The 24,980-nt window shown below is 45.7% G+C and overlaps 2 protein-coding genes across 3 annotated transcripts in view; one reads left to right on the forward strand and one right to left on the reverse strand.

The window, feature by feature from the left end:
- Positions 1–3,615, forward strand: part of ENTREP2 (endosomal transmembrane epsin interactor 2) — a 221,469-nt gene extending 217,854 nt beyond the window's left edge. For both annotated transcript variants that reach the window (XM_081838942.1, XM_081838941.1), the window contains exons 10-11: positions 1,228–1,556; positions 2,979–3,615. In XM_081838942.1, coding sequence (XP_081695068.1) covers positions 1,228–1,556; positions 2,979–3,158 — 509 coding nt within the window. In that variant the 3' untranslated portion in view covers positions 3,159–3,615. The remainder of the gene's footprint in view (positions 1–1,227; positions 1,557–2,978) is intronic.
- Positions 3,616–4,770: 1,155 nt separating this feature from the next.
- Positions 4,771–24,980, reverse strand: part of APBA2 (amyloid beta precursor protein binding family A member 2) — a 107,210-nt gene continuing 87,000 nt past the window's right edge. Inside the window, exons 7-13 of the mRNA XM_081839406.1 lie at positions 24,683–24,769; positions 20,608–20,793; positions 19,206–19,385; positions 15,382–15,594; positions 14,179–14,298; positions 8,792–8,932; positions 4,771–6,215 (exon numbers count right to left, since the gene is read on the reverse strand). Coding sequence (XP_081695532.1) covers positions 6,144–6,215; positions 8,792–8,932; positions 14,179–14,298; positions 15,382–15,594; positions 19,206–19,385; positions 20,608–20,793; positions 24,683–24,769 — 999 coding nt within the window. The 3' untranslated portion in view covers positions 4,771–6,143. The remainder of the gene's footprint in view (positions 6,216–8,791; positions 8,933–14,178; positions 14,299–15,381; positions 15,595–19,205; positions 19,386–20,607; positions 20,794–24,682; positions 24,770–24,980) is intronic.

A 24,980-nucleotide genomic window follows, 5' to 3' on the forward strand; every position in this document is an offset into this window, starting at 1 on the left:
GTCAACAGAGCCAGTGGCGGTGTAGTGGTTAGAGCGCCAGACTAGGACCTGGGAGACCAGGGTTTGAATCCCCTCTCAGGCGTGTTGCTCACCCGGGGAATTTTGGCCAGTCACTCCCTCTCAGCCTAACCTACCTCACAAGGTTGTTCTGGGGACAAAAGTGGGGAGGAGAAGAAAGATGTGTTCTTCCTTGAGCTCCTTGGAGGAAAGGTGGCATATAAATGTAATAAATTAAACAAACAAACATAACATTTCTAACCAGATGTTGTTGGACTGCGGGGTGAACACACCTGTCAACACTGCATTCTCTTCTGTTTTCCATTTTTCCATTTAAAGTTCAGTTTGCCACTAATGCATGTTAGCATTTTTTAAAAAAAATTGTCAGCATTTTATTTATTAATTTATAAAAATATTTAATAGACAACTATTTCATTAAAAATATCAAACCGGTTTCCAGCAAAAATACATAAAACCATATTAAAAATCATATTAAAAGGATGTATTCTTAATTGGCTGCATAGACCTGTAGAAAAGAAAACTTTTCAGCCAGTATTTAAAATTCGGCACAGAAGGTGCCTGCTGAATATCCAGTGGCAGAGCATTCCGCAGGACTGGACCAATGACACTGAAGGCTCATTTTCTTTCTGTTATCAAGTTAGCCTCAGCATTTAGTGTGCGTTTCTCTTATATATGCATATATTGCATGCAATGTGTGATACCAGGGGATGGACCACAGGCAGGAGGCCACAGCTTTTCCCCCATGTGGCGCCCCCTTTGCATGAGTAGTGCACAAAGAGGACTAGAGAGCTGACTGATCATGACAGGACAGGCATTGAACAATCAGAACAATTATTATAATATCCGAACAATGATTTATACAGCCAGGCGTGTGCCTGTCTCATTTTGCTGCCTCAGGTGAAATGGGAAGGTGCCGCCCAACTGCCCCCAACCCTGCCAAAGCCTCATGTACTAGCTTGCAGCGAGATCTCACAAAGTCCCAGGAGAGCTCAGGAGAGCTCAACCCCGGCAGCAGGAGCAGGCACACACACCCTGGGTTCTGCTGCCCGCAGCAGCTGCTTCCATCTGTCTCATGAGTGGGCCGGCTCTGTCTGTAGGCACTGGTGGTGGTAACAATGACCCACTGAACGCGCTGTGGGCCTTGTGTCTGAATTAGCGCTGTTTCTCCCCACTGCCTTCATAATATTTCTCCTTCCCGTTTGGTTTTAGTTCCTGCCTCTGGTCCTCACGTGGCTGCCTCTACTTATCAGGACTCCAGAAACCAGCTCCATCCAGTGGGGAAACTGAGGGACCCCAAAAAGGCTGAACGCTCCCGGAAGCCAAAGGCCTTCCAGACCATCTGCAAGGAGCGTCCCCACTCTCTGGTGGACCTGCAAGCCTACAAGGACACGAAGATCCTGGTGGCCAAGTTTTTGGAGCACTCAAACTGCAACCTTCCCCCGGAGGTGCGTCATGTGGTGAACAGCATCCGGTCGGTCATCAAGTCTGACGAGCGGCACATGGAAGAAGCCATCTTCAGTGCAAACATCATTGACCAGGTGGGCAGCTTTGACGTTTTGGTTTGGGTAACGACGACCATGGTAGAATCTCCTTGTTCCATGGCAGTTTGCTGTCGGATACCAGTCACCGGGGAACAACAGAGCAAAGGCAATGGCCAGGGCAGGCAGAGGGCAGCTGACATCCTCCAGATTAGGGATCTCTGCGAAATTGCTACTTTCAAATTTGATATCAAAACTAGTCACAGTTAGGTTGCTTTGAGCTCAGTATCAATGTGGATGCAGCTTGTATCAGATTCCATGTACATGTGCGGAATGCCCCAGCCCCTTTTGCATGGCAGTGCCAACATTACAGATGTGGCCAGATGGGGACCAAACAGGCCAGCAAAGCAGAGGTGTGGGGCGGGCATAGGAGAAGGCAGGCAGACACAGGGACTCATAGATGCACATCAGCCAAGCAAACTCAACAGAGGAAGCTTCATGCAGGCAGGAAGGCAGGGACTCAGCCCGGGGTGGGGGTGAGGTGGGGGGATGTAACTGCAGGAATCTTCAAGTGGGCTGGCAGATTCACACAGAGAGAAACTAGAGGAGAGTGGGATGTAGATAGGCAGGGCTAGCAGAACGAGGAAAAACAGGCTGGAAGGCGTGGAAGAAGTAAACTGACAGGGAGAAATTGGGGGAGGGTTTGCCACCATCTCAGAGAAAACAAGGCAAACAAAGTAGGTGGGGAACTGAAATGAAGGTGAGAAAAGATGCAAGTGATTGATTCTCCAGGTGTTACTAAACTACAACTTCCATCATCCCACACTTGCTGGGGCTGATGGGAATTGTAGTTCATCACCATCCAGTTTCCTACCTTCCTAAGATGTTGGATGTTTCACCAGATTATGTTCTCTGTTTTCATTATGTTTTGATCGGTGTACTTTTTATTTTTTTACACTTGTATGATTTTGTGATGGGCTCCTGGCTAGGGAATAAATATCACAATTCTGTGATCTATAGTGACTCAGAGGTAATTTGGGGGTGCAGGTCGTCCCACGGTGCACCCCACAGAGTGCCAGCAGGAAACTGGCTTGACTCCTTGAACCGCGATTTTGCATCCAGCTCCACCACCACCACCCACCACCACCCACTTTGCACCAGGCGGTGGCTCTCAGGGTTCTAGCTTTTTAAAAAGCAGCAGCAAATTTTGCTACAAGCGCCTGCTGGAACCATCAGGGGCAAGCTATTCCACATGCCTTGCCCCACCCCTTGCCTCAGACCCCTAAAAGGCGGAGCTTTTGTTTAAGTACTTTTTCTTGCTGTCTCTTAGTGTTTTTGTGGGTCCAAAAGGCAGAATATGAATAAAGGAAAAAGTAAGGTAACCTTCCGTCCCAGAAGTCTGCAGTCCGCCCACCTCTGGCTCTGCTCTGTATCTTGCTTTCCTCCTTGCTCTCAACTTGTGCCTCTCCTCTTTCTCTACAGGTGATCATGAGCTCCCGACAGAATGTGGATACCTCAAGAAAACGGCTTCAGGAAGACCTCCACCTACAAAGCTGTGGGGCACTGAGCTCTCCGGTGACCTTGTCACGCAGGGCCCACATTGGCCCCAGCTTAGAGAGACCACACAGTTTAATTGGAGTCTGTCGAGAAACCATCCTTTGACAAAGTACTGTGGCTGCTCCACAGAGGAATATTCCAGCTCCACTGCAGGCCTCTGGGGGAGCCCAGCATCGGGGGGGGGGGCGTTAAAAGGCAAAGCAAACCCAACAGACACCCCTAAAGAGTCTTCCTTTCATGGATCTTAACTTTCCGTGGCACAGCGCCCCGGTTCCTGTGGCTGCATATTGAAGGGGCTCCTTTCGCAAAAGACCATTGGTTTATTATTTAACAAACGAACACAGACACATATTTTTTCTCATTCAAAGAAGTTGTTTTTAAAAGTTTTGAAGGACATGCTTGGGGCTGGAGGGCACCCCCCCCCCCCGTTGCCAAGCTGCGATGACCCTGCTTTACAACTTAGAAGTTGTATTTTATTCACTGTACCTCAAAAGTGTTTTAACTAATTCTGAACAGTGTTTTAATAAAAAGAAAAAAGAAAAAATGTATTTCTGGACACTGCATCTTCCAGAATTGATTTTCTGCAATCAATATGTGGATTTTCTGTTGGGTTTCTGGGGGAGGGGGTTTGATGTGGTTATTGTCTATGTGTCCCCCCCCCTCTTTTTTGGCTAACTGATGTGCTGTTTTCCCCTTTTTAAAGTTATTTCTGCTCCACTGATATTGACAATTCTAAGACTGAACCCAGGATAGTGGGATGGGGCACTTGTAACCTACTAAATACCGTTGGACCAATGCCCATCATCCCTGACCAGTGACTGTGTTGGCCAGAGTCCATGGTCTGGCAACATCTTGGGTGCCCTATTCTTCTAAGTTACAAGCTGGAGCCCTGGGGAAAGCTAAGTGCCTTATTCACGGGCGGGGTGGGGGGGAGGAATTGAGTTCATGACCCTTTTATTTGGCAGTTGTGGACCAAACCAGAACCAGTGCTCACTGCAGAGCTGTCCTATGGGGCTTGGGAGTGGTTCCAGGAAGCAGAAACGTTTGTGCAAGAACTTAAGCACTTCTTCATCCAGCGCTTATGCAGTTGGAACACTTGCACCCTCCCTGCTGCAACAGAAGCTCATTCAACAGACGGCAGCGCCTTCGTGGCACCTCTCTCGCTCCTTGCCTCTTTTGCTACAGCACCAGCCCCAAGGATTTGTTTGCAGTTTCAGCTCAGAAAGAGGTCAAAAGTTGCCATCTCTGAAAAAGCTTTTTCAGCTCTGCTATTATGAAACTACAGTGACCTCCAGTGGAAGCCCACGCAGCCAGGTGACTAACTTGCACTCCCTCAAAATCTGCAGTGCTGATTTCTGGAGGGGAAGATGAATGGTGAGCAGGAATGTCACTTCAAGATGAAGCCCCAGTGGCGGAAGCCTGCGCTCTGCCCAGCCTCTCTTGGCACGCGGCACGGCACTCTTGCACAAATCCCCTTGGAGGAGGCAGGAGCTGTGCCACCAGCCGCACAAGCTGGTCCTGGTGTCACCGCACCTGCTAAGCGAGGGGTGGGGGACCTTTTCCCACACAGAGGCAGAACCCCCTTGGTGGGAACTGTTGGCAGCAGGTGGGGCCAGACCCCCAAGTGAACAGGCGGGTGAGGGGGGTTGGCCTGTGGGTTGAAGGTTTTCTATCCCTGCACTAAGCAGACTTCAAAAACAAACAAAAGAAGCCACAGTGCTTTATTACTCCAAATTTATTAGCGAGTCTCGATTATTTCTCTCCTAGGGTCACCTGCATGCAACAAGAGAGCTACGGCGTTACTCCTTGAACTACAGTAATCCTAAAGCTTTTCTGTTACTGCATGTAAGGCTTCTTTAGTCACAGTGTATTATTGTTTTTTTCAAGGCCTTGGCCAAAAGGAGAGAGAGAGAAATCAAGACAAAAAAGGTTACATCAGTTGACATTTATCTCATAATGAACACAACATTACTAGTACTCGGTTTATCATCTCCACAAATTCTAATACTGTTGATGGCGATGACTTCCCCGTTTGCAGCCATCATTTACATTCAGACCACATGTTGGCTCAGAAAAAAAAACAAGAAAAAGGAAACAGGATTGACCTTAAAACTATTTAAACATGGCTTTCTGGTAGTAAACTCAAGTTCAACCAAAGAGGAATAGATGGAAGGTTGTGGGATATTAAAAACTAGGAACCCCCTGTACCCCATATGCAAATCCATAAGAACAATTTCAGTCATTAAAAAACTTCAGTTTCCAAACCATAAATTTACTTGATCTAAATAAATATCCAGCTTTATATTGTGGCAAGTCTTCTGTTATTTTGCATCTGGGTTTTTGTTTTTTGTTTTTTTTAAAAAAAAACCTCCTCCTCCCCATCACCCCCACCAGCCCCCACCCCTTGTTCCACACTTAAAGTCACGTTTCATCAAAACTTGTTAACACGTTACACTTGTCAATAAGAATACCAAGGACAACAGTAGTTTTTCATTGGATTAGCATCAAACACTCCACCCTCCAACCCCAACCAGAAGTGCATACATTCTTGGTCATTTCAAAACTGGCCTGCCCTCACTTATCTCCTCCAATTACACAGGCAGTTTTGCCACATTGCTTAGAAGCAGCAGGCGTGCATACCTGGGACGGGCATGCCGCAGTCAGTGTTCAAGTAAATGCCACAAGCAGAATCCACCAGCAAGAGGGATTGTGCACGCCCCACTGCCTGCAGCTGGATCCCAGACAACACGCCAGTGGGGTTTGCACAGGGGGCGTTTGTGGTGGATGCCGCCCTATGCTGCCAGCTTCCACAGGGAAAGGGCTTTGTAGATGATGTTGCAAAATACTTCCATGTATTGGAAAGGTGGTGTCAGTTGGTTATTGGTTCATAAGTAACAGATTCATCTTTTGGCAACAAAATGTTGTTTAAAAGAGAAAGAAATGGAGAAGAAAAAGGCAAAGAAGCTGGATCTGTTGAGTTTCCAGAATATATCCACGAATTTGTTCAAACCCTTTTCGTTCCTACAAAATACAAAAATTCCTCTTGAAGCTTCTAGAATGGCTGGGATCATTCAGTTCTTTTGATGAGAGTTAGATGTACAGTGGTGTCTCCTGTCCCGTTAGCAGCCTGAACATTGCTGCGGGCATTGTCTTCATATGAATCTGTCAAGTAGGCAAGAAGAGAATTGGCAGCGGTTAAGATCTGCTGTGTTGAATGTGGCAGCATCTTCTTCCTCTGCCCTCACTGCCTTCAGCCTCACTTAACCAGGGTGCCATAAAATCAGGCTCTGGTGACGCTTGTGATTGTGTTGATAACATCAATGATGCCTGTAAACAAAATCACTTGCTGCATCATAGCCAACAGAATTAGACACCACCGGTATGGACAAAGGAAGGCAAGGACAAGATGCCCACTGAGAAGCAGCTGAGAAACAAACAAGCATCAAACCATATCCAAACAACAGCAGCCTGGATCAGGGCTGTGCCAAACAGTTCATAATTTCAATATTCAGTCTGAAAACAGCACCATCAACACAGCCAAACAAATTAGGGGTGGGTGGGGCTAACTCACCATCCTTCTTCACCGGCATGTTCTTGCCTTCATTTGCCTATGGTTGGTCCCCCTGCAGTGCACCATGTGATTTTGTTTACATGCTTCCATAACGTCATCACCAAAATCACATGGGTCACCACTGCCAACAGGATTTTATGTGTGTTGGTAAGTGAGGTCAAGGGCAGTAAGGGCATAGGAGGAAGGTGTCACTGCCTGTCTTCTCAGTGGCACTTCGAAAGCAGGTGGCAAAACAGCACAGGGTCCTCCTCCTAACCTCCCTAAACGGCTTCAGCCCAGTATACCTGGAGGAGGATCTCCCTTCCCATCATCCAGACTGGAAACGTAGGTCGGAGGTCCTTCTGATGGTTCCCTCATTGCGAGAGGTGAGGTTACATGGAACCAGGCAGAAGGCCTTTTCAGTAGTCGCTCCCATCCTGTGGAACACTCTCCCACCAGATGTCAAACAGATAAACAGCTATGTGATTTTTAAAAGACATCTGAAGGGAAGTTTTTAGGGTGTGATGAATTGTGCTGGGGCAACCCAGTCAGATGGGCGGCATATAAATAATAAATTATTAGATTACAAGGTTCGAGATTAGAAGACGTCAAAAAAAAAAAAAAAAAGGAGTTCTTAAAAAGTATCAGGCCAAAGGCCCAGTATCATGTACACAGAGTGGTCCACCAGAGGCCCTAGGAAGTGCATAAACTTGATGTGGACTGCTCAGAGATTATAATTACTTTCATTAGGTGCATATAAATCTTGCTAGCTAAATAAACAGGCAGGATCTGAGTGCAACATCAGCCTCCCCACGTGTGACTCCCAGAAACTGGCTGCAATACTGCCTCAAACTGGACGTGGAAAACTGAAAAGACATATGTCCCGTTCTTATCGCTGACTACTGAAGAGCATTTCAAACATTTGGGGAGGCCCCTGTCTATGCCAACTCAGTCATACCAACCCAGAATGGACTGGCGGGGGGGGGGGGAGTGGTGAGCACAGATATTTGAAAATACCTTGGCAGCACAATCTCCTTGCACATGGAAAACAAGTCTTCCTACAGACCTGTCATGAGCACAGAAATTACAATCTGGGGATGACTTGAAAGAAAGACAATCCAATCCCAATGGCAGGTAAGGGCTGTAGTACACATGCAGCGCCTGACTAACTTTTCAGTGCTTGTCCAGACAGGGTAAAATACATTAGTTTTGGAACTAGTTCAGGGCTAGAGCTTAGTGACCCTAGAATTGCTTTTTTAAACTAAGTATTGTACATTGTGTTTCCAACATTATGTTGTAAGTCACCCAGGGCAGCTATTTAAATGTGGTAAACAATAAGAATCTCAAGAGAAAAAGAATTCTAGAGAAGGACCCCTCCCTCGTAAGAATGCTGCCTCTCTGGGGTTCTAGTCCTTTTTGATATGCCTTGTATCAATCTGGGGCTGAAATGTCTGAATGTGTTGGCATGCAAAAAGAAATGAAACCACACCCTGCACACAGAAATCTTGCTGGCTCTGCCCTCTCCCTGACATACTTTCTTTCTGCAGATCCTTACAATTCTCCCATAAGGATGGTATGCAGGCATTATACTTAGAAGGGCATTCGTTTGATGTTCAAGACAGAAATGGGACAAGGGGTGGTTGTTGCTTCCAAGGCAACTCAAATTAGTGTGGATAGGGACAACAGATTAAATAAATTCTTCCTTTCCAGCACACTACCTTGAAATTCCCACTTTCCAATTTCTCTTTAGATCTTGACAAAGGTTTACACATCTCATGCCTGTTTTACAAGCTTGCTCTCTTCAGTCAACTATCTGAATGCCAATTCATCAAACTACCACAACGTATGAAGACAAATGATCATTGTGCATTTCATGCATGAATCTACTGATTTCCAATACTTGATTAATTTTCTCCCCTAACACTGAAATTGAATAATGTATCTGAGTTTTCTTTTTTAAAGCACACACACACACACACACACACACACACACACACACTATCCAAACACACAATCTTTCTGGAAAACTAGATGAAAAACAGGCAAGGCCACCATCTTGGATTCAGCCTACTGTTGGTTTCCTAGAACACAAATTATTCTTTTTCTTTCCCTTTCCTCCAACAAGGAGAAACTAAATCTGTCATAGTCCTTTATTATGGGGGGAAATATTCTGCTCTGGAAGCCTCACCTCTCCCACAGAGTTAGACAAAGCTTGTACAATCTTCTCATGAGCCGTGGCAACGACACTTTGACCGTTGATCTCAATGATGCGATGGCCAACCCTGACACCACCTCTCTCAGCTATCCCACCTCGCATCAGACTGCAGATCTGGAGAGAGAAAGAGGGAGAGAGATTCACATTCTTTTTTTTTAAGGTTGTGCCAGGTGTCCTTCAGAACTAGGAGGAAGGTCATGAGCTTTTGCCCTTGGGCCTAGATGTAAATGCACAAGATGAGCCCTGATGGATCAGGCCAATGGTGCATCTAGTCCAGCATCCTGCTCTCTCACTGGCCACCCAGATCCTGGTGGGAAACCTGCAAGCAGGACCCAAACATAGTGAGCCCTCTAGTGGCTTGCAGCTACTGGATAGCCTCTTCCCCTTGAGGGGCCGGCTTAAGCGGGCTTTGGGAAGGAGGTGGGAAATGGAATGTGATCCAGTGTTACCAGATTTTCAAAAGTTTATTGTTATTTACACCTCCAGTGCCCCTCAACTGCCACCTCCTTGCCTGTTAGCAACCCACTAGGGAATCCTACTGCCCCGCCCCCCACTTTGCGAACTACTGCTCTAAACATTTTATTTCAGTTTTGGCCCAGGTTAGGGGTGAAATGGCCTCATAGCCTTATACCTGTCAATGCTCTTTTTTTTCCTTTTGTTGAATTGTTTGAAAAATATGCAATTAATTGTTACTGCTTTGAATTTTATTGTGTTAGTATCTCCCTTCATGCAGACTGCTATTCTCAATAACGCCTTTTTGTAGGGTAGGATGGGAAGCACAGTTTATGGAACCAAGGAGGTGGATTTCCTGAAAAAGTTTGGGAACCAGAGGATCAAATTCTAGACCACCGTGAGGGATTAATTTCCAAGGCTAGGTTTGCTTTTCAGGCTAAATACTGTATCTATCTCTCCCTCCAAGTTGGGGCCTGGAATCTCTTTCTGAGTCCTAGGTTTATTTAGCAAGGAAGGTTTGCAACATAGCACAACACAGTTGATAGGTGGGGGCGACATGCAGAAAACTTTTGAAACGGCTCCCTGTTCTTTAGGCTGGGCATCAACAGCCCTGAATTACTTTCAGGTCAGTTAGTGGTAACAGACCGAAAGCAGCAGCTGGAGATGACAAGAAGCCAACTCATCAATTCAAGCCTGAGGAAGGGGGATCCAGCTGTGCTTCACGAACCTAAGATGAACACAGCTGGATGGCTGGCAGGAAATGCCCCAAGCTCTTGTGGTGAGATCTCTCCCCCCCCCCATCTAAATCCCTCAGCTGCTGGGCTATCTGTTGAAAATTCCCAAAGAGATCCCAAACAACTTGTCATCTCTGGGTCAAATGTGTACACAATGACAGCATTAAGTTCACAGGGGTGAGGGTTTCATCAGGTCCAGTTTAAGATGGGAATGAATCCAGCATCCAGGATGCGGAACTAGATGGGCCACTGGCCTGATCCAGCAGCTGGCTCTTCTTAAGTTCTTACCGTTTGCACACTCCTCTGGACCTCGTGGTGCAAGGGCACCTTGGCTGCATCTTTTGAGGACAGGCGCATGCATGGCTTCATTATTTCTCCAACTAGTTAGTTACCTAGAGCTATAGAACTCTTTTTCTCCATCACGAATGTGCTTCCCTTCATAAGCATCAGCTTTCTTACTTCATACTTGGTCTGAATGCCTTCCAATCAAAGCAACGCTTCATTTCACTAAAGGTAACTTTTGCTCCATACGAATGTCATATGCTAATATATGCCCAATCAAATGGCATAGGGTGAGGGGGATGTGGCCCCAGGAGCAGAATTCTGAGGGGGCGCAACCCAGGGCCCCATGACAGGCTCTCTTGCAGAGGCTGCGTGGCTGAGCTCCTGGCTGCCGCCTTCCGGAGGCTAGCTAGGCCTTCAGAGCTGCAGTGGTGCCTCCTCCTTGTGGTCGGTGAAGGTATGCCCGCCCCTGGGCAGAACTCCTGCTGGATGGAGCCCAGACTTTTCCTAGCCTACGCTGGTCCTTCCCTGGGGCCTCCCTCCCGGCATGTGTCCTTGGACAAGACACACACCCTGCAATGGCAACATAGAGAAGCTGTGGGAGCTCACTGTGATGAGAGAGGGAACACAGAAACCAGCAGGCAACCTCTGTGAGGAGCAGCTGCCGCAGGGGCGCAGTGAAATATATCTGTTGCCTCCTGCACAATGTCCAAAAGAGGAGCTGCAATGCTTGCCTTGCCCCAGGTTCTGGCAATGCCCACTACAGCACTGACCCAATCTTCCCTTTTTCTTAAGAACCTCATGGGTTCTTAACTGTCTAGATCAGCCTTTCTCAGCCTATTATCCCTCGTGAGAAGGGCCAGCAGTCAGGGATAAGAGGAGTTGTGGTCCATCTGGGGAGCCAAGGTTGAGAAAGGTTTCCGTTGCTCTAAGGCTGGGTTGGCTGGGTCTGATTGGAGCTGTGGTGCAAACCATCTGGAGGACTTCAGCTTGGGGAAGGCAGCTCCATGTCAGCTTTATGCAAACTTGCCAAAAGTGAGGGCTAAGGCCTTCTATTGGGTGAGGGTCTGAGGGCTGGCCCCTCTTGCACAGGGATGCAGCCCAGAGCACATCCAAGGGCACAGCCTATATGGCAGGAGCCTGAGTCACAGCATTAAAACATAAAAATCCAGCAAGGTAAATTCACACCTTTACCTTCAGTAAATAGATGCTCACAGGTTGGCTCCCCATTTGAAATTCAACATGCATACATGCAATTATCATTATTTGAATATATCAGATCAGAGATAGGAAACTTGCGGCCATGTTGACGTTGTTATTTGAATCCAGCCAGCAGAGCCAATGGTCAGAGAGGGGGGAGTGCAATCCAGCCACACTGGAGGGCCATGGGATCCCCACCGTCACATTAGACTCTATGCAAAACAAAGTCCTTGCCAAGGTAAAATTGAGGCAGCAGTAATGTTTAACAACAACATCAGAAGCAAAATGCAAGATGTGAAAAACAAAACCCAGGAAGGTAGAAAATATGGAATGAGATCACACAATGCAAAAGACAGAAATATCACAAATCTCAGTATATACTGAGAATTGCAACACAGGCATTCCTTTTCATATTGCTGCTGCTGCTGCTGCTGCTGCTGTTGTTGCTAAAATTTGTTCAACCAAAGCAACTTACAAACTAACAGAGAAACCCCCTCACATAGATTTATTAAAGCCAAGAGGAAAAAGAAATACATTAATAACATCTCGCTCACTTCTAAAAGGCCAAAGATGGTTAAAGGCCAAAGGCCTGGTTATAGAGGAAAGTTTTTGCCTGGTGCCTAAAGATATGTAATACAAGGCACCTGGCGATCCTCCCTGGAGAGAGCATCCCTCAAACAGGGAGCCACTGCAGAAAAGGCCCCTTCTCATGTTACCACCCTCTGGACCTCTCATGGAGGAGGCACACAAAGACAGGCCTCAGGTGATGATTGCAGGGTCTGGCTCAGTTCCTATGGCGAGAGGCAGTCCTTGAGGTATTGTGGTCCTGAGCCATTTAGGGCTTTATAAGTCAAAACCAGCACTTTGAATTGGGCCTGGAAACTAATTGGTAGCCAGTGCAGTTGGACCAGGATCGGTGCAATACACTCAAACCGTCTTGTCCCAGTGAGCAGCCTGGTCACTGACTTCTAAACCACCTGAAGTTTCTGAACTGTTTTCAGAAGCAGCCCTACATATAATGCGTTGAAATAGTTATATGAAAAGAATTTCAGTCAGATGATGTTCTAATACTCCAGGTTCACCCTTTATAAATCCTCCTACTCCTCAGGGCAAAGTGGATCCTTCTCTTTTGCCTTCAAAAGTGCTCGCTATGCCCTGCATTAGACATTCACTGAACAGGGTGGCATTGAGGCCAATTGTGAATATGCCTAACAGCCACTAGATGGTACCAAACCCCAGTTAAAGTGGGACTGCCTTATGGGAAACCTATTCAGAAAACAACCTGCTGCTGCAACTAGGTGACTTCCAAATAGAACAGCTGGCATGAACTTCTTTCAGATCCGAGCTCCTCTGAAGAATCTACAAGCAGGACTGCTGGCTAATATGGAAAGGGCCTCTTGTTCCCATGGCGGCCAGCTGTCTGCCGGATGACCTCAAGGCAGGCTGTGAAGCAAGAGTCCTCACTCACTGCTGCTCAACAAGGAGACTGAACTTGGCTATATCATGGCTAGTAATGAGCTATTTGCAGAAGTCATCGTAATAACCAAAGAAGGGTCTGTCTGCTTGATCAAACCAAGACCCATCTAGTTCTAGAATCATAGAACTGTAGAGTTGGAAGGGACCACATGAGTGATCTAGTCCAGGCCCTGCGTGGCAGGAATCTTTAGCCCAACGTGGGACTTGAACCCATGAGCCTCAGGCTCTACCAACTGAGCTCTCCCAGCTCCACAGAAGCCAGCCAGGTGTCTCTTTTGAGAAGCCCACAAGGATGGAATTAAAGCAACAGTCCTCACTCTTGACTGTTGCCCCAAGCAACTGCTATTCAGAGGTATGAGGACTCCATAGGTAATATACAGCCATCATGACTAGTTGCCCCTGATAACCTTATCCTTCCTAAATTTCTCTAACCCTTTTTAAGCCACCCAAGCTAATGGTCATCATCACATCCTACAGGCGTGGATTTTGTAGTTTAGCTATGCACTGTGTGAAGAAGCACTTTTGTCTGTCCTGAATTTTTTGACACTCAGCTCCATGGGAGTGCCCTGGGTGAGTGCATTATGCCAGTGGGAGAAATGTATCTGTCAACTTTCTCCACCATGTGCAAAATTCACTCGCCTTTTTTCCTCAGCTAAATATTGCATTCTCAAAGCAGCCCAGCAATTTAAATTTTCATTTCCAATTCACCTTAAAGGGATGGTGGAATAAGGTAAGGCTGTTAGCAGTTGCAGAAAAAGCTACAGAATGTAACAGAAAACCTAGAGGAGTTAAATCTCAGTTACTTGGTCTCTGTTTGTTGAATTTGTTTTGAGACAGCAGGGAGCAGTTCTTCCTCCAGAGCATCATTATGGGCAGGGATTATACCTAAACAGTTTTGGTCTGTAGATTAAAATCTACTACTAATTATCTTTCTTGGATTTCCATATCGCTCTTTGAGTATTTTCTAAATAATTATTTGGATTTTCTCTTTTTTTCTGCGCATCCACAACTAGCACAAGGACTAAGCTTGTAGTTAAGTTATTTCTTATGTGTTTTGTAATTATGTAATTTTTGTTTATTTGAAAAATCTCAGTAATAATTTTTTAAAACAGCAAATAAGAACCATTATCCTTATCCATCTGACTCTTTTTGAGCAAAGACAATAGTTTTCAAATTCAACCACCATACCAACACTACAAGGAAAAGTGAACTTACAATTCCATTCTGTACACTGAAGCCCAACTGGTATTTCAAGTCCGGTCGCTTTATAAGGACAGTGGTGACTGGAGGGCAGCTGACAATGTTCAATTTCACTTGCGTCTGGTTCTTAAGACCCTGAAAAATGTCCTCAAGCTTAGCAAGTTCTTTATCACAAACAAAGGAAAGCAGTTTCCAGTGGCCGCCACTTCATAGCTGGTTGTGTCCAATGGTGTTTCTGTCTTATCCCATTTGGGGGCACCCAAAGGGCTCCTGCATGGGAAGTGATGTCTTTCATCTTATTGATCTAATGCAGTGGGGACAGGAGGCGCAGGTCCAGGAATTGACTCTGCACTCCAGGTCTCTCTCCCTGGCCTTTGGAACTATCCTCAGGCCGCCCCCCCCCCCAAAAAAAACCCCAATCTTGTTCTGCACCCTCCTTAAATGCTTTTGCCTGGTGCAAATGTATACTTGAACTTGGATCCTTGAACTTGAACAGTGGGTGTCTTGGTTGCCTGAATGCAAGGAGAAGGAGGGGTGTGTAAGAAAGGGGGGTATGGGTGGAACGGCTGGAAGGGATGGAATGCCCCTCTGGATGGCCACCACTGGCATATGGCCCCCAGAAGCCTGCCTTCAAAGGAATGTGGCCCTTGGGCTTGCAAGCGTTCCCCAATGCTTCAATTCCTCCACAACCTACCAAATAGGCAGACGAGGCAACAACTAAGGACATGCTTTTATCATCATCATTCATCATCATGATTTCTATCCTGCCCTTCTCCCCTCATGGAACCCAATGTGGCAGGCATCTGATTCCCAGGCACCCTCCAAGCCAGGCACTAACCAGAGAGAGACCCGCTTGACTTCAGCAAGACAGAGAGGCCTCGTGGCTCTTGAGACGACAATCTCATCCTCCCACTTTCTCCCTTTGCTGTCAGTAAGACCCCCAGTGTTGGCAACATCAAAATTTGTAATTGTAGAATTTCTAGGAAGTGGGATTCCACAATCCACAGGACAGACCCCGCCCCTCTCATCCCAAACAGTTCCTTCCTTCCTTCCTTCCTTCCTTCCTTCCTTCCTTCCTTCCTTCCTTCCTTCCTTTAAAATGTTTTTATTAAAAGATTTTTCTTGCGTAACAAAAGTACATACAGAGTTTCTGTTTTCAAGTCATAGAGTCCTTCATACAGGTCAGTCACATTCAGAGTGAGACATTACATACAGTACCTTTATGATTCCTTGACACGTTGCCAGGGGAAGCCCCACGAGACTGGTCCCGTTAATGGACATAATCTGGTCCCCGATGCTGAGTTTCCCTGAACGAGCAGCAGGGGCCCCATTCATCATGTTGGCCAGGATCACTGTAGGTAAAATGGACCCCCAGCCAGACTCCACGATGACCACACCGAGAATCTCGCCCTTGTGTTTGGCTATCTGCAACTGCAAAATAAAACAAATTGGAGGGAGAATGTTTGTGGGAATTCTAGGGTTGCAGAATTCTGGAAGGAAGTGTTTGCCCAGCTTAGGGGGGAAAGATGCAATGTTCTGATGGGATCCAAAAGCCCTCCCACTTTCTCCCTGCCCCCCCAAAAAGCAGTGGACATTGGAATGAATAGCAGGAAAAGTCCCTTAAGGACAACATGCCAAATATTGGGAATATGTACTTAGGAAGCTGGACCTGCAGTGTAAGAATTTGCAAAGCCATTTTGGAAACATACAGCCAGCCTCACTATGTCTTTTTTAAAGATGCAAGACACAGGACATGAGCAATGCATCCTCTATGTAAAGCCACAGCAGGCAACAGGCCCACTCTGTGCAGTGCTGATTACCCCACAGCGGGAGGCCCATTACTGACTTTGAATATATAACACTTAGCAAAAGATGCAAAAATAAATAAATAATCCTACAGCAATAAGGATGGGCATGGGCTTGGAATTCTATGAGAAAGATGTGCTTTGTTCAGGAAAAAGGAAAAGGATCATTGGTAGGGGGAGACATGAAGGGAAAGCTCAGTGGGAGGGCATCTGAAGGTCCTGGGGGTGTCCCCCCTTTAAAGCCCTGAGGAGATGCTGCCAGACAGTGTGGACACAATTCAGTGGACAGAATTACATATAAGGCAATTTCCTGTGTTCATGTATACAAGGTGTTGATACTTTACTGAGATTTACAAGTGTGAAGTGGAGCAGAGGGAGAGGAGCTATTCAACAAAGCCATGGGGATTAGGGGAGACACCAAAAGCAATAGACAAGTTTAGCCTTCCCCAATTTGGCATCTTCCAGATGGCATCTATTTCCATCAGTTCCAGCCAAAGATTGAGCTAGTTACAACTGTGGGCTTCCAGTTCTGGTCTGCCTTAATAGATGCCACTCCCACAATAGCGGGGACCGTTAGCAAAGGATAAACAAGGATGATTTGAGGACAATTGTCCTTGCAAGCTCCCCGCCAATACGAATGGAAGTCAAAAACTTTGTAGCTGCTGATAAGGGATTAAGATCAAGACTGAATGTAATTGGATTAATTAAGACTTTGGAAGCAGGATGAAATAAAATCATCTCAACTTGAAATCTAGCATGCGGGAGGCCACACAAAATATATAATTGGCTTTATAGTTGATATGTATTTGAATTTGAATTGTAATTTGAAATTGATAAAATGTGGTTTATATTGGATTTTAGTAATTGAAAATTAATAAAAAATTATTTACCAAAAAATGAGAGAGCTAGTTACAACTGTGTGAGAGGGACTTTGGCTGAGCTGAAAGCCAGAGAGACGCTTGATTCTCTTGTCTCGGGGAAACCCAGCCAGATGGGCAGGGTAGAAATAATAATTAATCATCATCATCATCTGTGCTGAATCCACAGCTATTACTTTGTCCCCTCCCCAGGCACCTAACAGGGAGGCAAGATCTGTTGGAGCCCCTCCATCTTATGGCTCAGGTTGCATATATGTGTAAATAAAACTATATATCCTAAAGACACCACCGTCCCAGCTGACCTTCATGTTAAGGAAACAAAATCCTAGGTAAGCACTGGAATCCCTGGAGTCTCTCACTGCTCAGGGTTGTGGACACACAACAATATCAAATGCCTTTTCTTCAGCCTCATGAAGGAGTCCCACCACCTCACACTGAATGGGGGTGCATGATTTGACTTTATTTTGTGGTGCACGATTGGACTTTATTTTGCCTTGCAATGTTCAGTTTTATATTTGCTATTTTGGAAAATACTAAACATATTTTATAAGAAGCTGCAGGGTGGTGGCAATTGCGATCTGGACAATGATAAGGGTGAAGGGTTAAGCTACCATCCCCTCTGTCCTGGCCCTGATCTGGCTCCTCCCCCCACATTGACTATTGGTAAACAAACAACTACTATCAAAGGGCAAACTATATGACAAACATCACATCTAGCTTTAGGTCATCTGTAATTAAGCAGTATATAAATTGACTATGTGGGACAAGAAGCTACAGTTAGAACTGGATATGGAACAACTAATTGGTTCAAAATTGGGAAAGGAGTACAACAAGGCTGTATATTGTCTCCCTGCTTATTTAACTTATATGCAGAATTCATCATGCGAAAGGCTGGGCTGGATGAATCCCAAGCCGGAATTAAGATTGCCGGAAGAAATATCAACAACCTCAGATATGCAGATGACACAACCTTGATGGCAGAAAGTGAGGAGGAATTAAAGAACCTTTTAATGAGGGTGAAAGAGGAGAGCACAAAATATGGTTTGAAGCTCAACATCAAAAAAACGAAGATCATGGCCACTGGTCCCATCACCTCCTGGCAAATAGAAGGAGAACAAATGGAGGCAGTGAGAGATTTTACTTTCTTGGACTCCATGATCACTGCAGATGGTGTCAGAAGCCATGAAATTAAAAGACGCCTGCTTCTTGGGAGAAAAGCAATGACAAACCTAGACAGCATCTTAAAACGTAGAGAGACATCACCTTGCCAACAAAGGTCCGTATAGTTAAAGCCATGGTTTTCCCAGTAGTGATGTATGGAAGTGAGAGCTGGACCATAAAGAAGGCTGATCGCTAAAGAATTGATGCTTTTGAATTATGGTGCTGGAGGAGACTCTTGAGAGTCCCATGGACAGCAAGAAGAACAAACCTATCCATTCTGAAGGAAATCAGCCCTGAGTGCTCACTGGAAGGACAGATCGTGAAGCTGAGGCTCCAATACTTTGGCCACCTCATGAGAAGAGAAGACTCCCTGGAAAAGACCCTGATGCTGGGAAAGATGGAGGGCACAAAGAGAAGGGGACGACAGAGGACGAGATGGTGGGACAGTGTTCTCAAAGCTACCAGCATGAGTTTGAGCAAACTGCGGGAGGCAGTGGAAGACAGAAGTGCCTGGCGTGCTCTGGTCCATGGGGCCACGAAGCGTCAGACACAACTAAACGACTAAACAACAACAACATAAACTGACTCCATAAATAGTTTGGTGCTCATTTATTTCCCTTCATTCATCACCCCTTCCTTCTCCATGAGGTTGTTTGTTATCCATGCACATCCAGGTGTGTGTTCATCATGGGATGTTGGAAGATTCAGGACACACAAAAGTAAGCACTTCTTCACACCGTGTGTAGTTAAACTATAGAACTCGCTCCCACAGGAGGCAGTGACAGACACCAACTTGGTTGGCTTTCAAAGAGGACTGGACAAATTCATGGAGGCATCTGGTTGGCCACTGTGAGTACAGGATGCAGGACTAGAGGGGCCATTGGCCTGATCCAGCAGGGGCATATTATGTTCTTACAAGTGAATAGTGGAGGTGTGGGAAAGCTGGGGGGGGGGTGAAGGGGTAAAGGGGCTGCTTGAAAAAAGTCCAAACTCAATGAACTATATATAACAACAGCAAAATTCAAAACCCAGCTCAGTGAATTTAATTTTATGTTATTGTTTGCATACGATGAAAATATATGTTTGCAAATGAGTTCTTAAAACTCCACATGGGTTCCCAGCATGTACATTCCTAATCCTACAGTGAAGAAGGAGCAACAAAACATATGATTTTGCTTTAAGAACAGGGCAAATTAACCTCCTTGCAGTTTTCCGAGTTGGAAAAATGGATCAGATCATCGTTGTACATCTCCTGGGTGTTGATGATGTCACTGTATTCCTTCTGACTCAAATCCTCAGGGTTGATGCCATTAGCTCTGAGGAACTCCTGGTATGCCACACTGAAGGCCTGGCCAATTGACTGGGCAATCAGCTGAGCCTGCAAAAAAAAAAAAGTGGAATAATTTTTCTGCCTATTATTCAGCAATTTTGATGTACAATTGCTAGACATTGAAGTATTTTATTTAAAATATTTAAAATTATATACCCCATCTTGCTGCCAGCCTTGGCTTTATTCCTTGGCTGTGCTGTACTCCTTCTGGGAGGACCACCAGGTTCTAAGGACAGTGAAACAGCCTCTATGCCCATCATTCATCATACACATGTAACTATGCCACTCTGCAGAGTCACCACTGTGGGCCACCTGGAAGAAGCTAATGGACTTGCACTGCAGGGGGTTGGACAATTCTAGTATTCCATGACCACTGATGATCCACAGACCACAGCATGGAAGCCTATAATCTAGCGCACACTAAACTAGAGTCAAGCACATGTCACATACATATTCCACTGCCAGTCATTACACTAGGGCTGTAAGGAAAGGTATTTAAGCTAGATTCTATTCAATTGCTCACTAAGGAGTAATGTAATTAAATCATGGCAGTTGTGTTAGATGACCTATATTTATGCTCTGACTGCTCTGCAATGATTTGCCAGCCCTTCGGTTCTCCTTGCTGCAAAGGTCTAGCTATGGTCTGCATCACAATGACAGCAAGAAAGGGATGTCCTTTAAGGGTGGGGCAAGGGTGGGGACCTGTGGCCCTCCAGATGTAGCTCGACTCCAGTTCTCATCAGCCCCAGCCATCATGGCTCATGATCAGAGATGACGGGAGCTGTAGTCCAGGAACATCTGGATGACCCCCGGCTCACCATCCCAAGGCGGGAGAAGGACCATGGTTCAGGTATTATAGCTTTGCATGTAGGAGAGAGTAACTTTGCTCCATGTCATCTCCAAATAAAAGTTGAAGATGGTGGGGAAGATCTTTCTCTGCTCAAGACCCTGAAGAGCAGCTGCCAGTCAAAGTAGATAACACTGAGCTATGAGTCCATGTTATGCTGTCATTTTAGGTCATGTCTGCTTTAAAAGACCTTTTAAAAGTAAGGTAAATTATTAAACGTTCAAACACTCCAGGAGAAGGGCAATAATGCACGGATGTGCATTCTGAGCGGGGAATTCCAAGCGGAATAAAGAGGAAACTTCTTGGGAATGGAAAGGCAGCAAACACATTGGCCCTGAACATCTCTGAAAGGCTTAACCAAGCAAAAGCTTCAGTCATGCACAACCTCTAAATAATGCATTTTTTCAAATGTCGTTCACTTACATCCTCTGATTCGAAGACGTGGCAGATCATCTTGTACTGCTTCTTTCCTTCCTGTGCGCCGGGGGTCGTCTCAATACAGTCCTGCGAAGCTGATCGGGGCATCCGGCGCCTGGCCATCAAAACGACGATGTTACCTATATCGGCAATGTAGGAGATGGTGCGCAGTGCATGGTCCATCATGGTTTCCTAGGAGCAACCGATAAGCCAAAACTATCAACATGGGCCCCCAACTATTTTAAAATGATGCATGTTCCTTCATATTTTATAAAGAAGAAGAGAGAAAACATTAGAAGAACAGTGCCCCACTGCCTTGAAACGGATGTGCCAGCCCACTTCTGCTGCCCAGAACTGACCCAGGGCTGGTGGAAGCTGGAGCCCAGCAATATCTGGAGGGTCACAGGTTCCTCATCCCTGAACTCTTTGGTCCAGTCCAGTCCAGGCTCTGTTCTGTTCCTAGACTGGCAAGTTCCCCATCTTCCTCATGTCCTGCTTGTGGGCTCTCAGGGGCATCTGAATGGGAAAGAGGCCACTGGACTAGACAGGCTTTGGCCTGAGCCAGCAGAGCTCCTCCAAAGTTCTTATGGTCTCCATGCTTCAGTTCATCACTTCACTGCAATCCTGCACCAATAATCTGCAGGAAAAATATCCAGAATTCTCCCGCCTCTTCCTGTGTGATGTACAAATCAGCTCCTATTGAACTTGCACTGAAAAGCAAATTTGATTAATCTTTTGCCAATCATTATAGGTCATTTTAGAGTGTGCTAGTCTTCAGAAAAATCTTACCATTACCTATTGGTATATAGAAGGAATCATTGATTTCTTATTCTTTGATAAATGATGTAGGCAACTCAAACTGTCATTTCAAATAAAAAGCCAAAAGTGTGGACACACACACACACACACACACGTGTGCACACACACACATCTGACATTTCAGTTAATTAAATGGGCATTTAGAGACCCTGGATGCAGCTCAATTTAAAGCCATTTAGTTTGTGCTTTTAATTAAATTTGGTGCTTTAAAAACCTTGGCTGTTAAGCCACATATAATGCAGTAATCATATGAAAAGTATTATATTCTACAAAGCATTGCTTACATTTCAAAATGAAGCATTTCAAAATGAAATGGGTTCAACAAGTCTCTGACAAATAAAACAAATAGACTGGCTATATGGCTCAAATCAACACAACTAAAATTCACGCGCACTTAAGGAATGAGAGGCATTTGTGAGATCAAATAAGGGAAATAATAGACATTACTGAAAATGTACAATTTAGAAAGCAGGGGAGAGTAAGCTGAATGTTAGAAGATGCAGGTGCTGGAATTTCCCCTAGGCAAGAAATGAAAGTCTGCTACTGTATTTTTAAAACAAGACAATAGAATTCAGGGATGAGCCTTCAGAGGACAGCAAATTGAATGCACATCTGCCTCCATTCCTGCTCCTCCTCATGGTCCACACTGATCAAACAAATAATCAATCTGCAGGGACAAAGGTCAAGAGTTGGATCAAAGGAGCTATGAGTGGAAGAAAAAGGCAGCCACATAAACTAATCTGCAAATGCATTTGACTGATGGAAGTTGTAATCAAAGCTTCATTAACGTGTGACCCCGAAATTCTGGATCCCCCTGTCAACTGATGCCAAGGTTTTGTGCTAGTTTGTGCCATTTTGTGTTGCGAAACCTGTGTTTTGTGCCACCCTCCAAACCGAGTAATTGACAAAGCAAATTGAGGTCACAAGTTAATGCCAAAAAATCCATAACTGTCCGATTGACACCAAACAGGTGCCAAGGTTTTGTGTTACAAACACCATGTTTTGTGCTGCCCCACAAACTGAGTAATTAAGACTCAAACTGGGGGCCGTAGGGACACCCCAAAACCGAAGCTTGTCTGAAATCTCAGGATCACACATTAAAGAAGCTTTAAAAATAGCTGGAAGGCACTAGCTTGGCAACAGTGGCGTTAATTTAAGCAGCCACTGCAAGCCGAAGACCTGCCTTTGGCTTCCCCCTACCTTTAGTGTATTTGAGATGGCAGCCTATGATAACAGACCTGTGACTCCCATTCCCTGTCATCTCCCCCCCCCCATCCCTGCTTTGAGCATCAGCTTGGTGGCTCCTTCCTGGCCTCCTGAATGAGTGCAGGATTACAGACTACGTGGCTCTCCCAGCGGGCCCTACGTGAAAGTTGGCTGGTTCCACTATAGGCCATGAGCTCTCTTCTGCAAGGAGTGTGTGTGCTATACTCCTCCTTGGCCCTGCTTCTCACCATCCGGAAGGGCTCTTTCCTTGGCTGGAATGTGTCCTTCAACTGTGACAATACTTCTTGCTTATCTGGATGAAGAGATGTGTATGGGGGTGGGGGTAAGAGTCATACCATTGCTCCACCCATTCTTTCCCTCTGACCCCACCCACTACTGGTCTGTGGCCCCTCAAAAGATGGCCCAAGATGGTTGTCAGTCTGAAAAATGTTCCTCACCCCCAGTATACAGAATGTGAAAAGGGACTGCTTTCAGCTTCCAAGCACAGAGAGGGTGAGACAGATTTAGCACATATACCTCATTTCCTGTTTCAGTTTGAAATCCATTATTTTGGTGGCAGGACCATGCGGCAGGCAATGGAAGTGCTCCGTCACAGCCCCCTTCTCAAAAGGCCTATTTGCTAGGGATTCACTGTCAACCCATCACATTTATGTAACTGGACACCAGTTGTGTCAACCAAACTGCCTTAGGAGCGGCTGCATCCCTTGGCTATGACATTAACCCCCAGACTGCCAGCAGTGAGGACGGACAGAGACTCCTTGGCCAGTTTGGCTTTGAGGCTCCCTGCACAATGAGAGCTCAAGAGCCAAGCCAAGGAATATCTATTTAGAGAGCAAGCCTGACCCATCCCATTGAGGAACAAATTAATTTGTTGACTGTTAAATCTTGCTTCTGGCTTTTGATGCTCACACACCAAGGAAACAGCTCCCATTCCTTCCCACTGTGTGTGTGTGCGCGCGCACCCCCCCCTTGAACTGACTCATTATTATTTATGTGCAGCAGCGAAATGCAACTATGGAATACATTTGTTGCAGCGGCTAGCAGGTCCCATTACCATTTGTCATTTTATTAAGCTTTAACAGCGGGCCTGAGGCAATGACGGTGGGGGATTTTAATGAGGATCTGAGCAATCATCCTGCAGAAAGTATTGAGAATGTGAAAGGACAGCGTGGGCAGCTGGCCTGAATGGAAAACTTAGCAGACCTGTGTATGCTCTTATTTTTAAAAAGACCAGACTACAGAGAAAAAATGGCTAATCCCAACCTGCAGGTTTACCATCTAAGGAAGAGACACAACACACAATGGAATGTTGTGTTGCTTTTCCTGATTATCACGCTAGTGCTTCTGCCCCATTTTCTAGTGTTCCTACCTCACTGCAGCACCTGTTGCATGATGGAACGGTGGCTTTTTTATCCCTATATGTCACACTCAATTTCATTCACACAACGACAAATGGCATTGGGCAACACTGCTACTCCCCCCTTTCCACACATGCCTGCTTCTCCCCGCCCCCTTAATTCCCCCATGGAAACAGCAGGAAAGAACCATGATGTTTTATCATTCCAAATTTTGTCACTTTACTCTCACTATTTTTAGGGTTAAGGGGGTTGCAAATGGGTGGTGGTTTGGGTCCCCCCCTTGAACCAGATAACACAGAAATGAGTGCTAAATTATTCCAGGCACAAGGTCTCACATGAGTGACAGTAGGCTTACATAATCTCAAAGGAGGATTGTCAGTTGAAGCTCTGGCAGAGGCTAACAGTGTTTCTCAAACTTGGGTCCCCAGCTGTTGCTGGACTACAACTCCCATCATCCCTAGCTAGCAGGGCCAATGGTCAGGGATGATGGGAGCTATAGTCCAACAACAGCTGAGGGCCCAATTGGAGAAACACTGGTAGAGCTAGATTACTTCCATATCCCTTTGGTGCTGGCTGGGGCTGATAGGAGTTGTAGTCCAGAACATCTGAAGGGCACCAGAGGGCTGAAGGCAGCTCTAGATGCTCGTTTTGCGGCATCGGGATTGTACGCCTGTTACCTGTGTATCTGCGTTCAGAACTTTAATCCTCTGTGTGGAGATGAATAAATCCACTTCTGTCAAAGCCTGGGAATCTCCCTCAGAGCTCTGAAAAAAGAAAAGAAGGCAAGAACTTACTTAAGACTTCTTCTCTTGAAAACAGTGCCTTCCTCAACCACCTATTTCAGACATGATGGGAGTACAATGACCAAGCTGTACAAAGTTACTGCAACACAGAACAGATATTTGGAACGGTCCATTTCTAATATACATGCACAAAGAGAGATTGAGAGAGGAGCATTCTTAGGGCCTAGTTCAC

The sequence above is a fragment of the Podarcis erhardii genome (genome assembly GCF_964252035.2).
Source record: "Podarcis erhardii genome assembly, chromosome: 14".
NCBI classification, from domain to species: domain Eukaryota; kingdom Metazoa; phylum Chordata; class Lepidosauria; order Squamata; family Lacertidae; genus Podarcis; species Podarcis erhardii.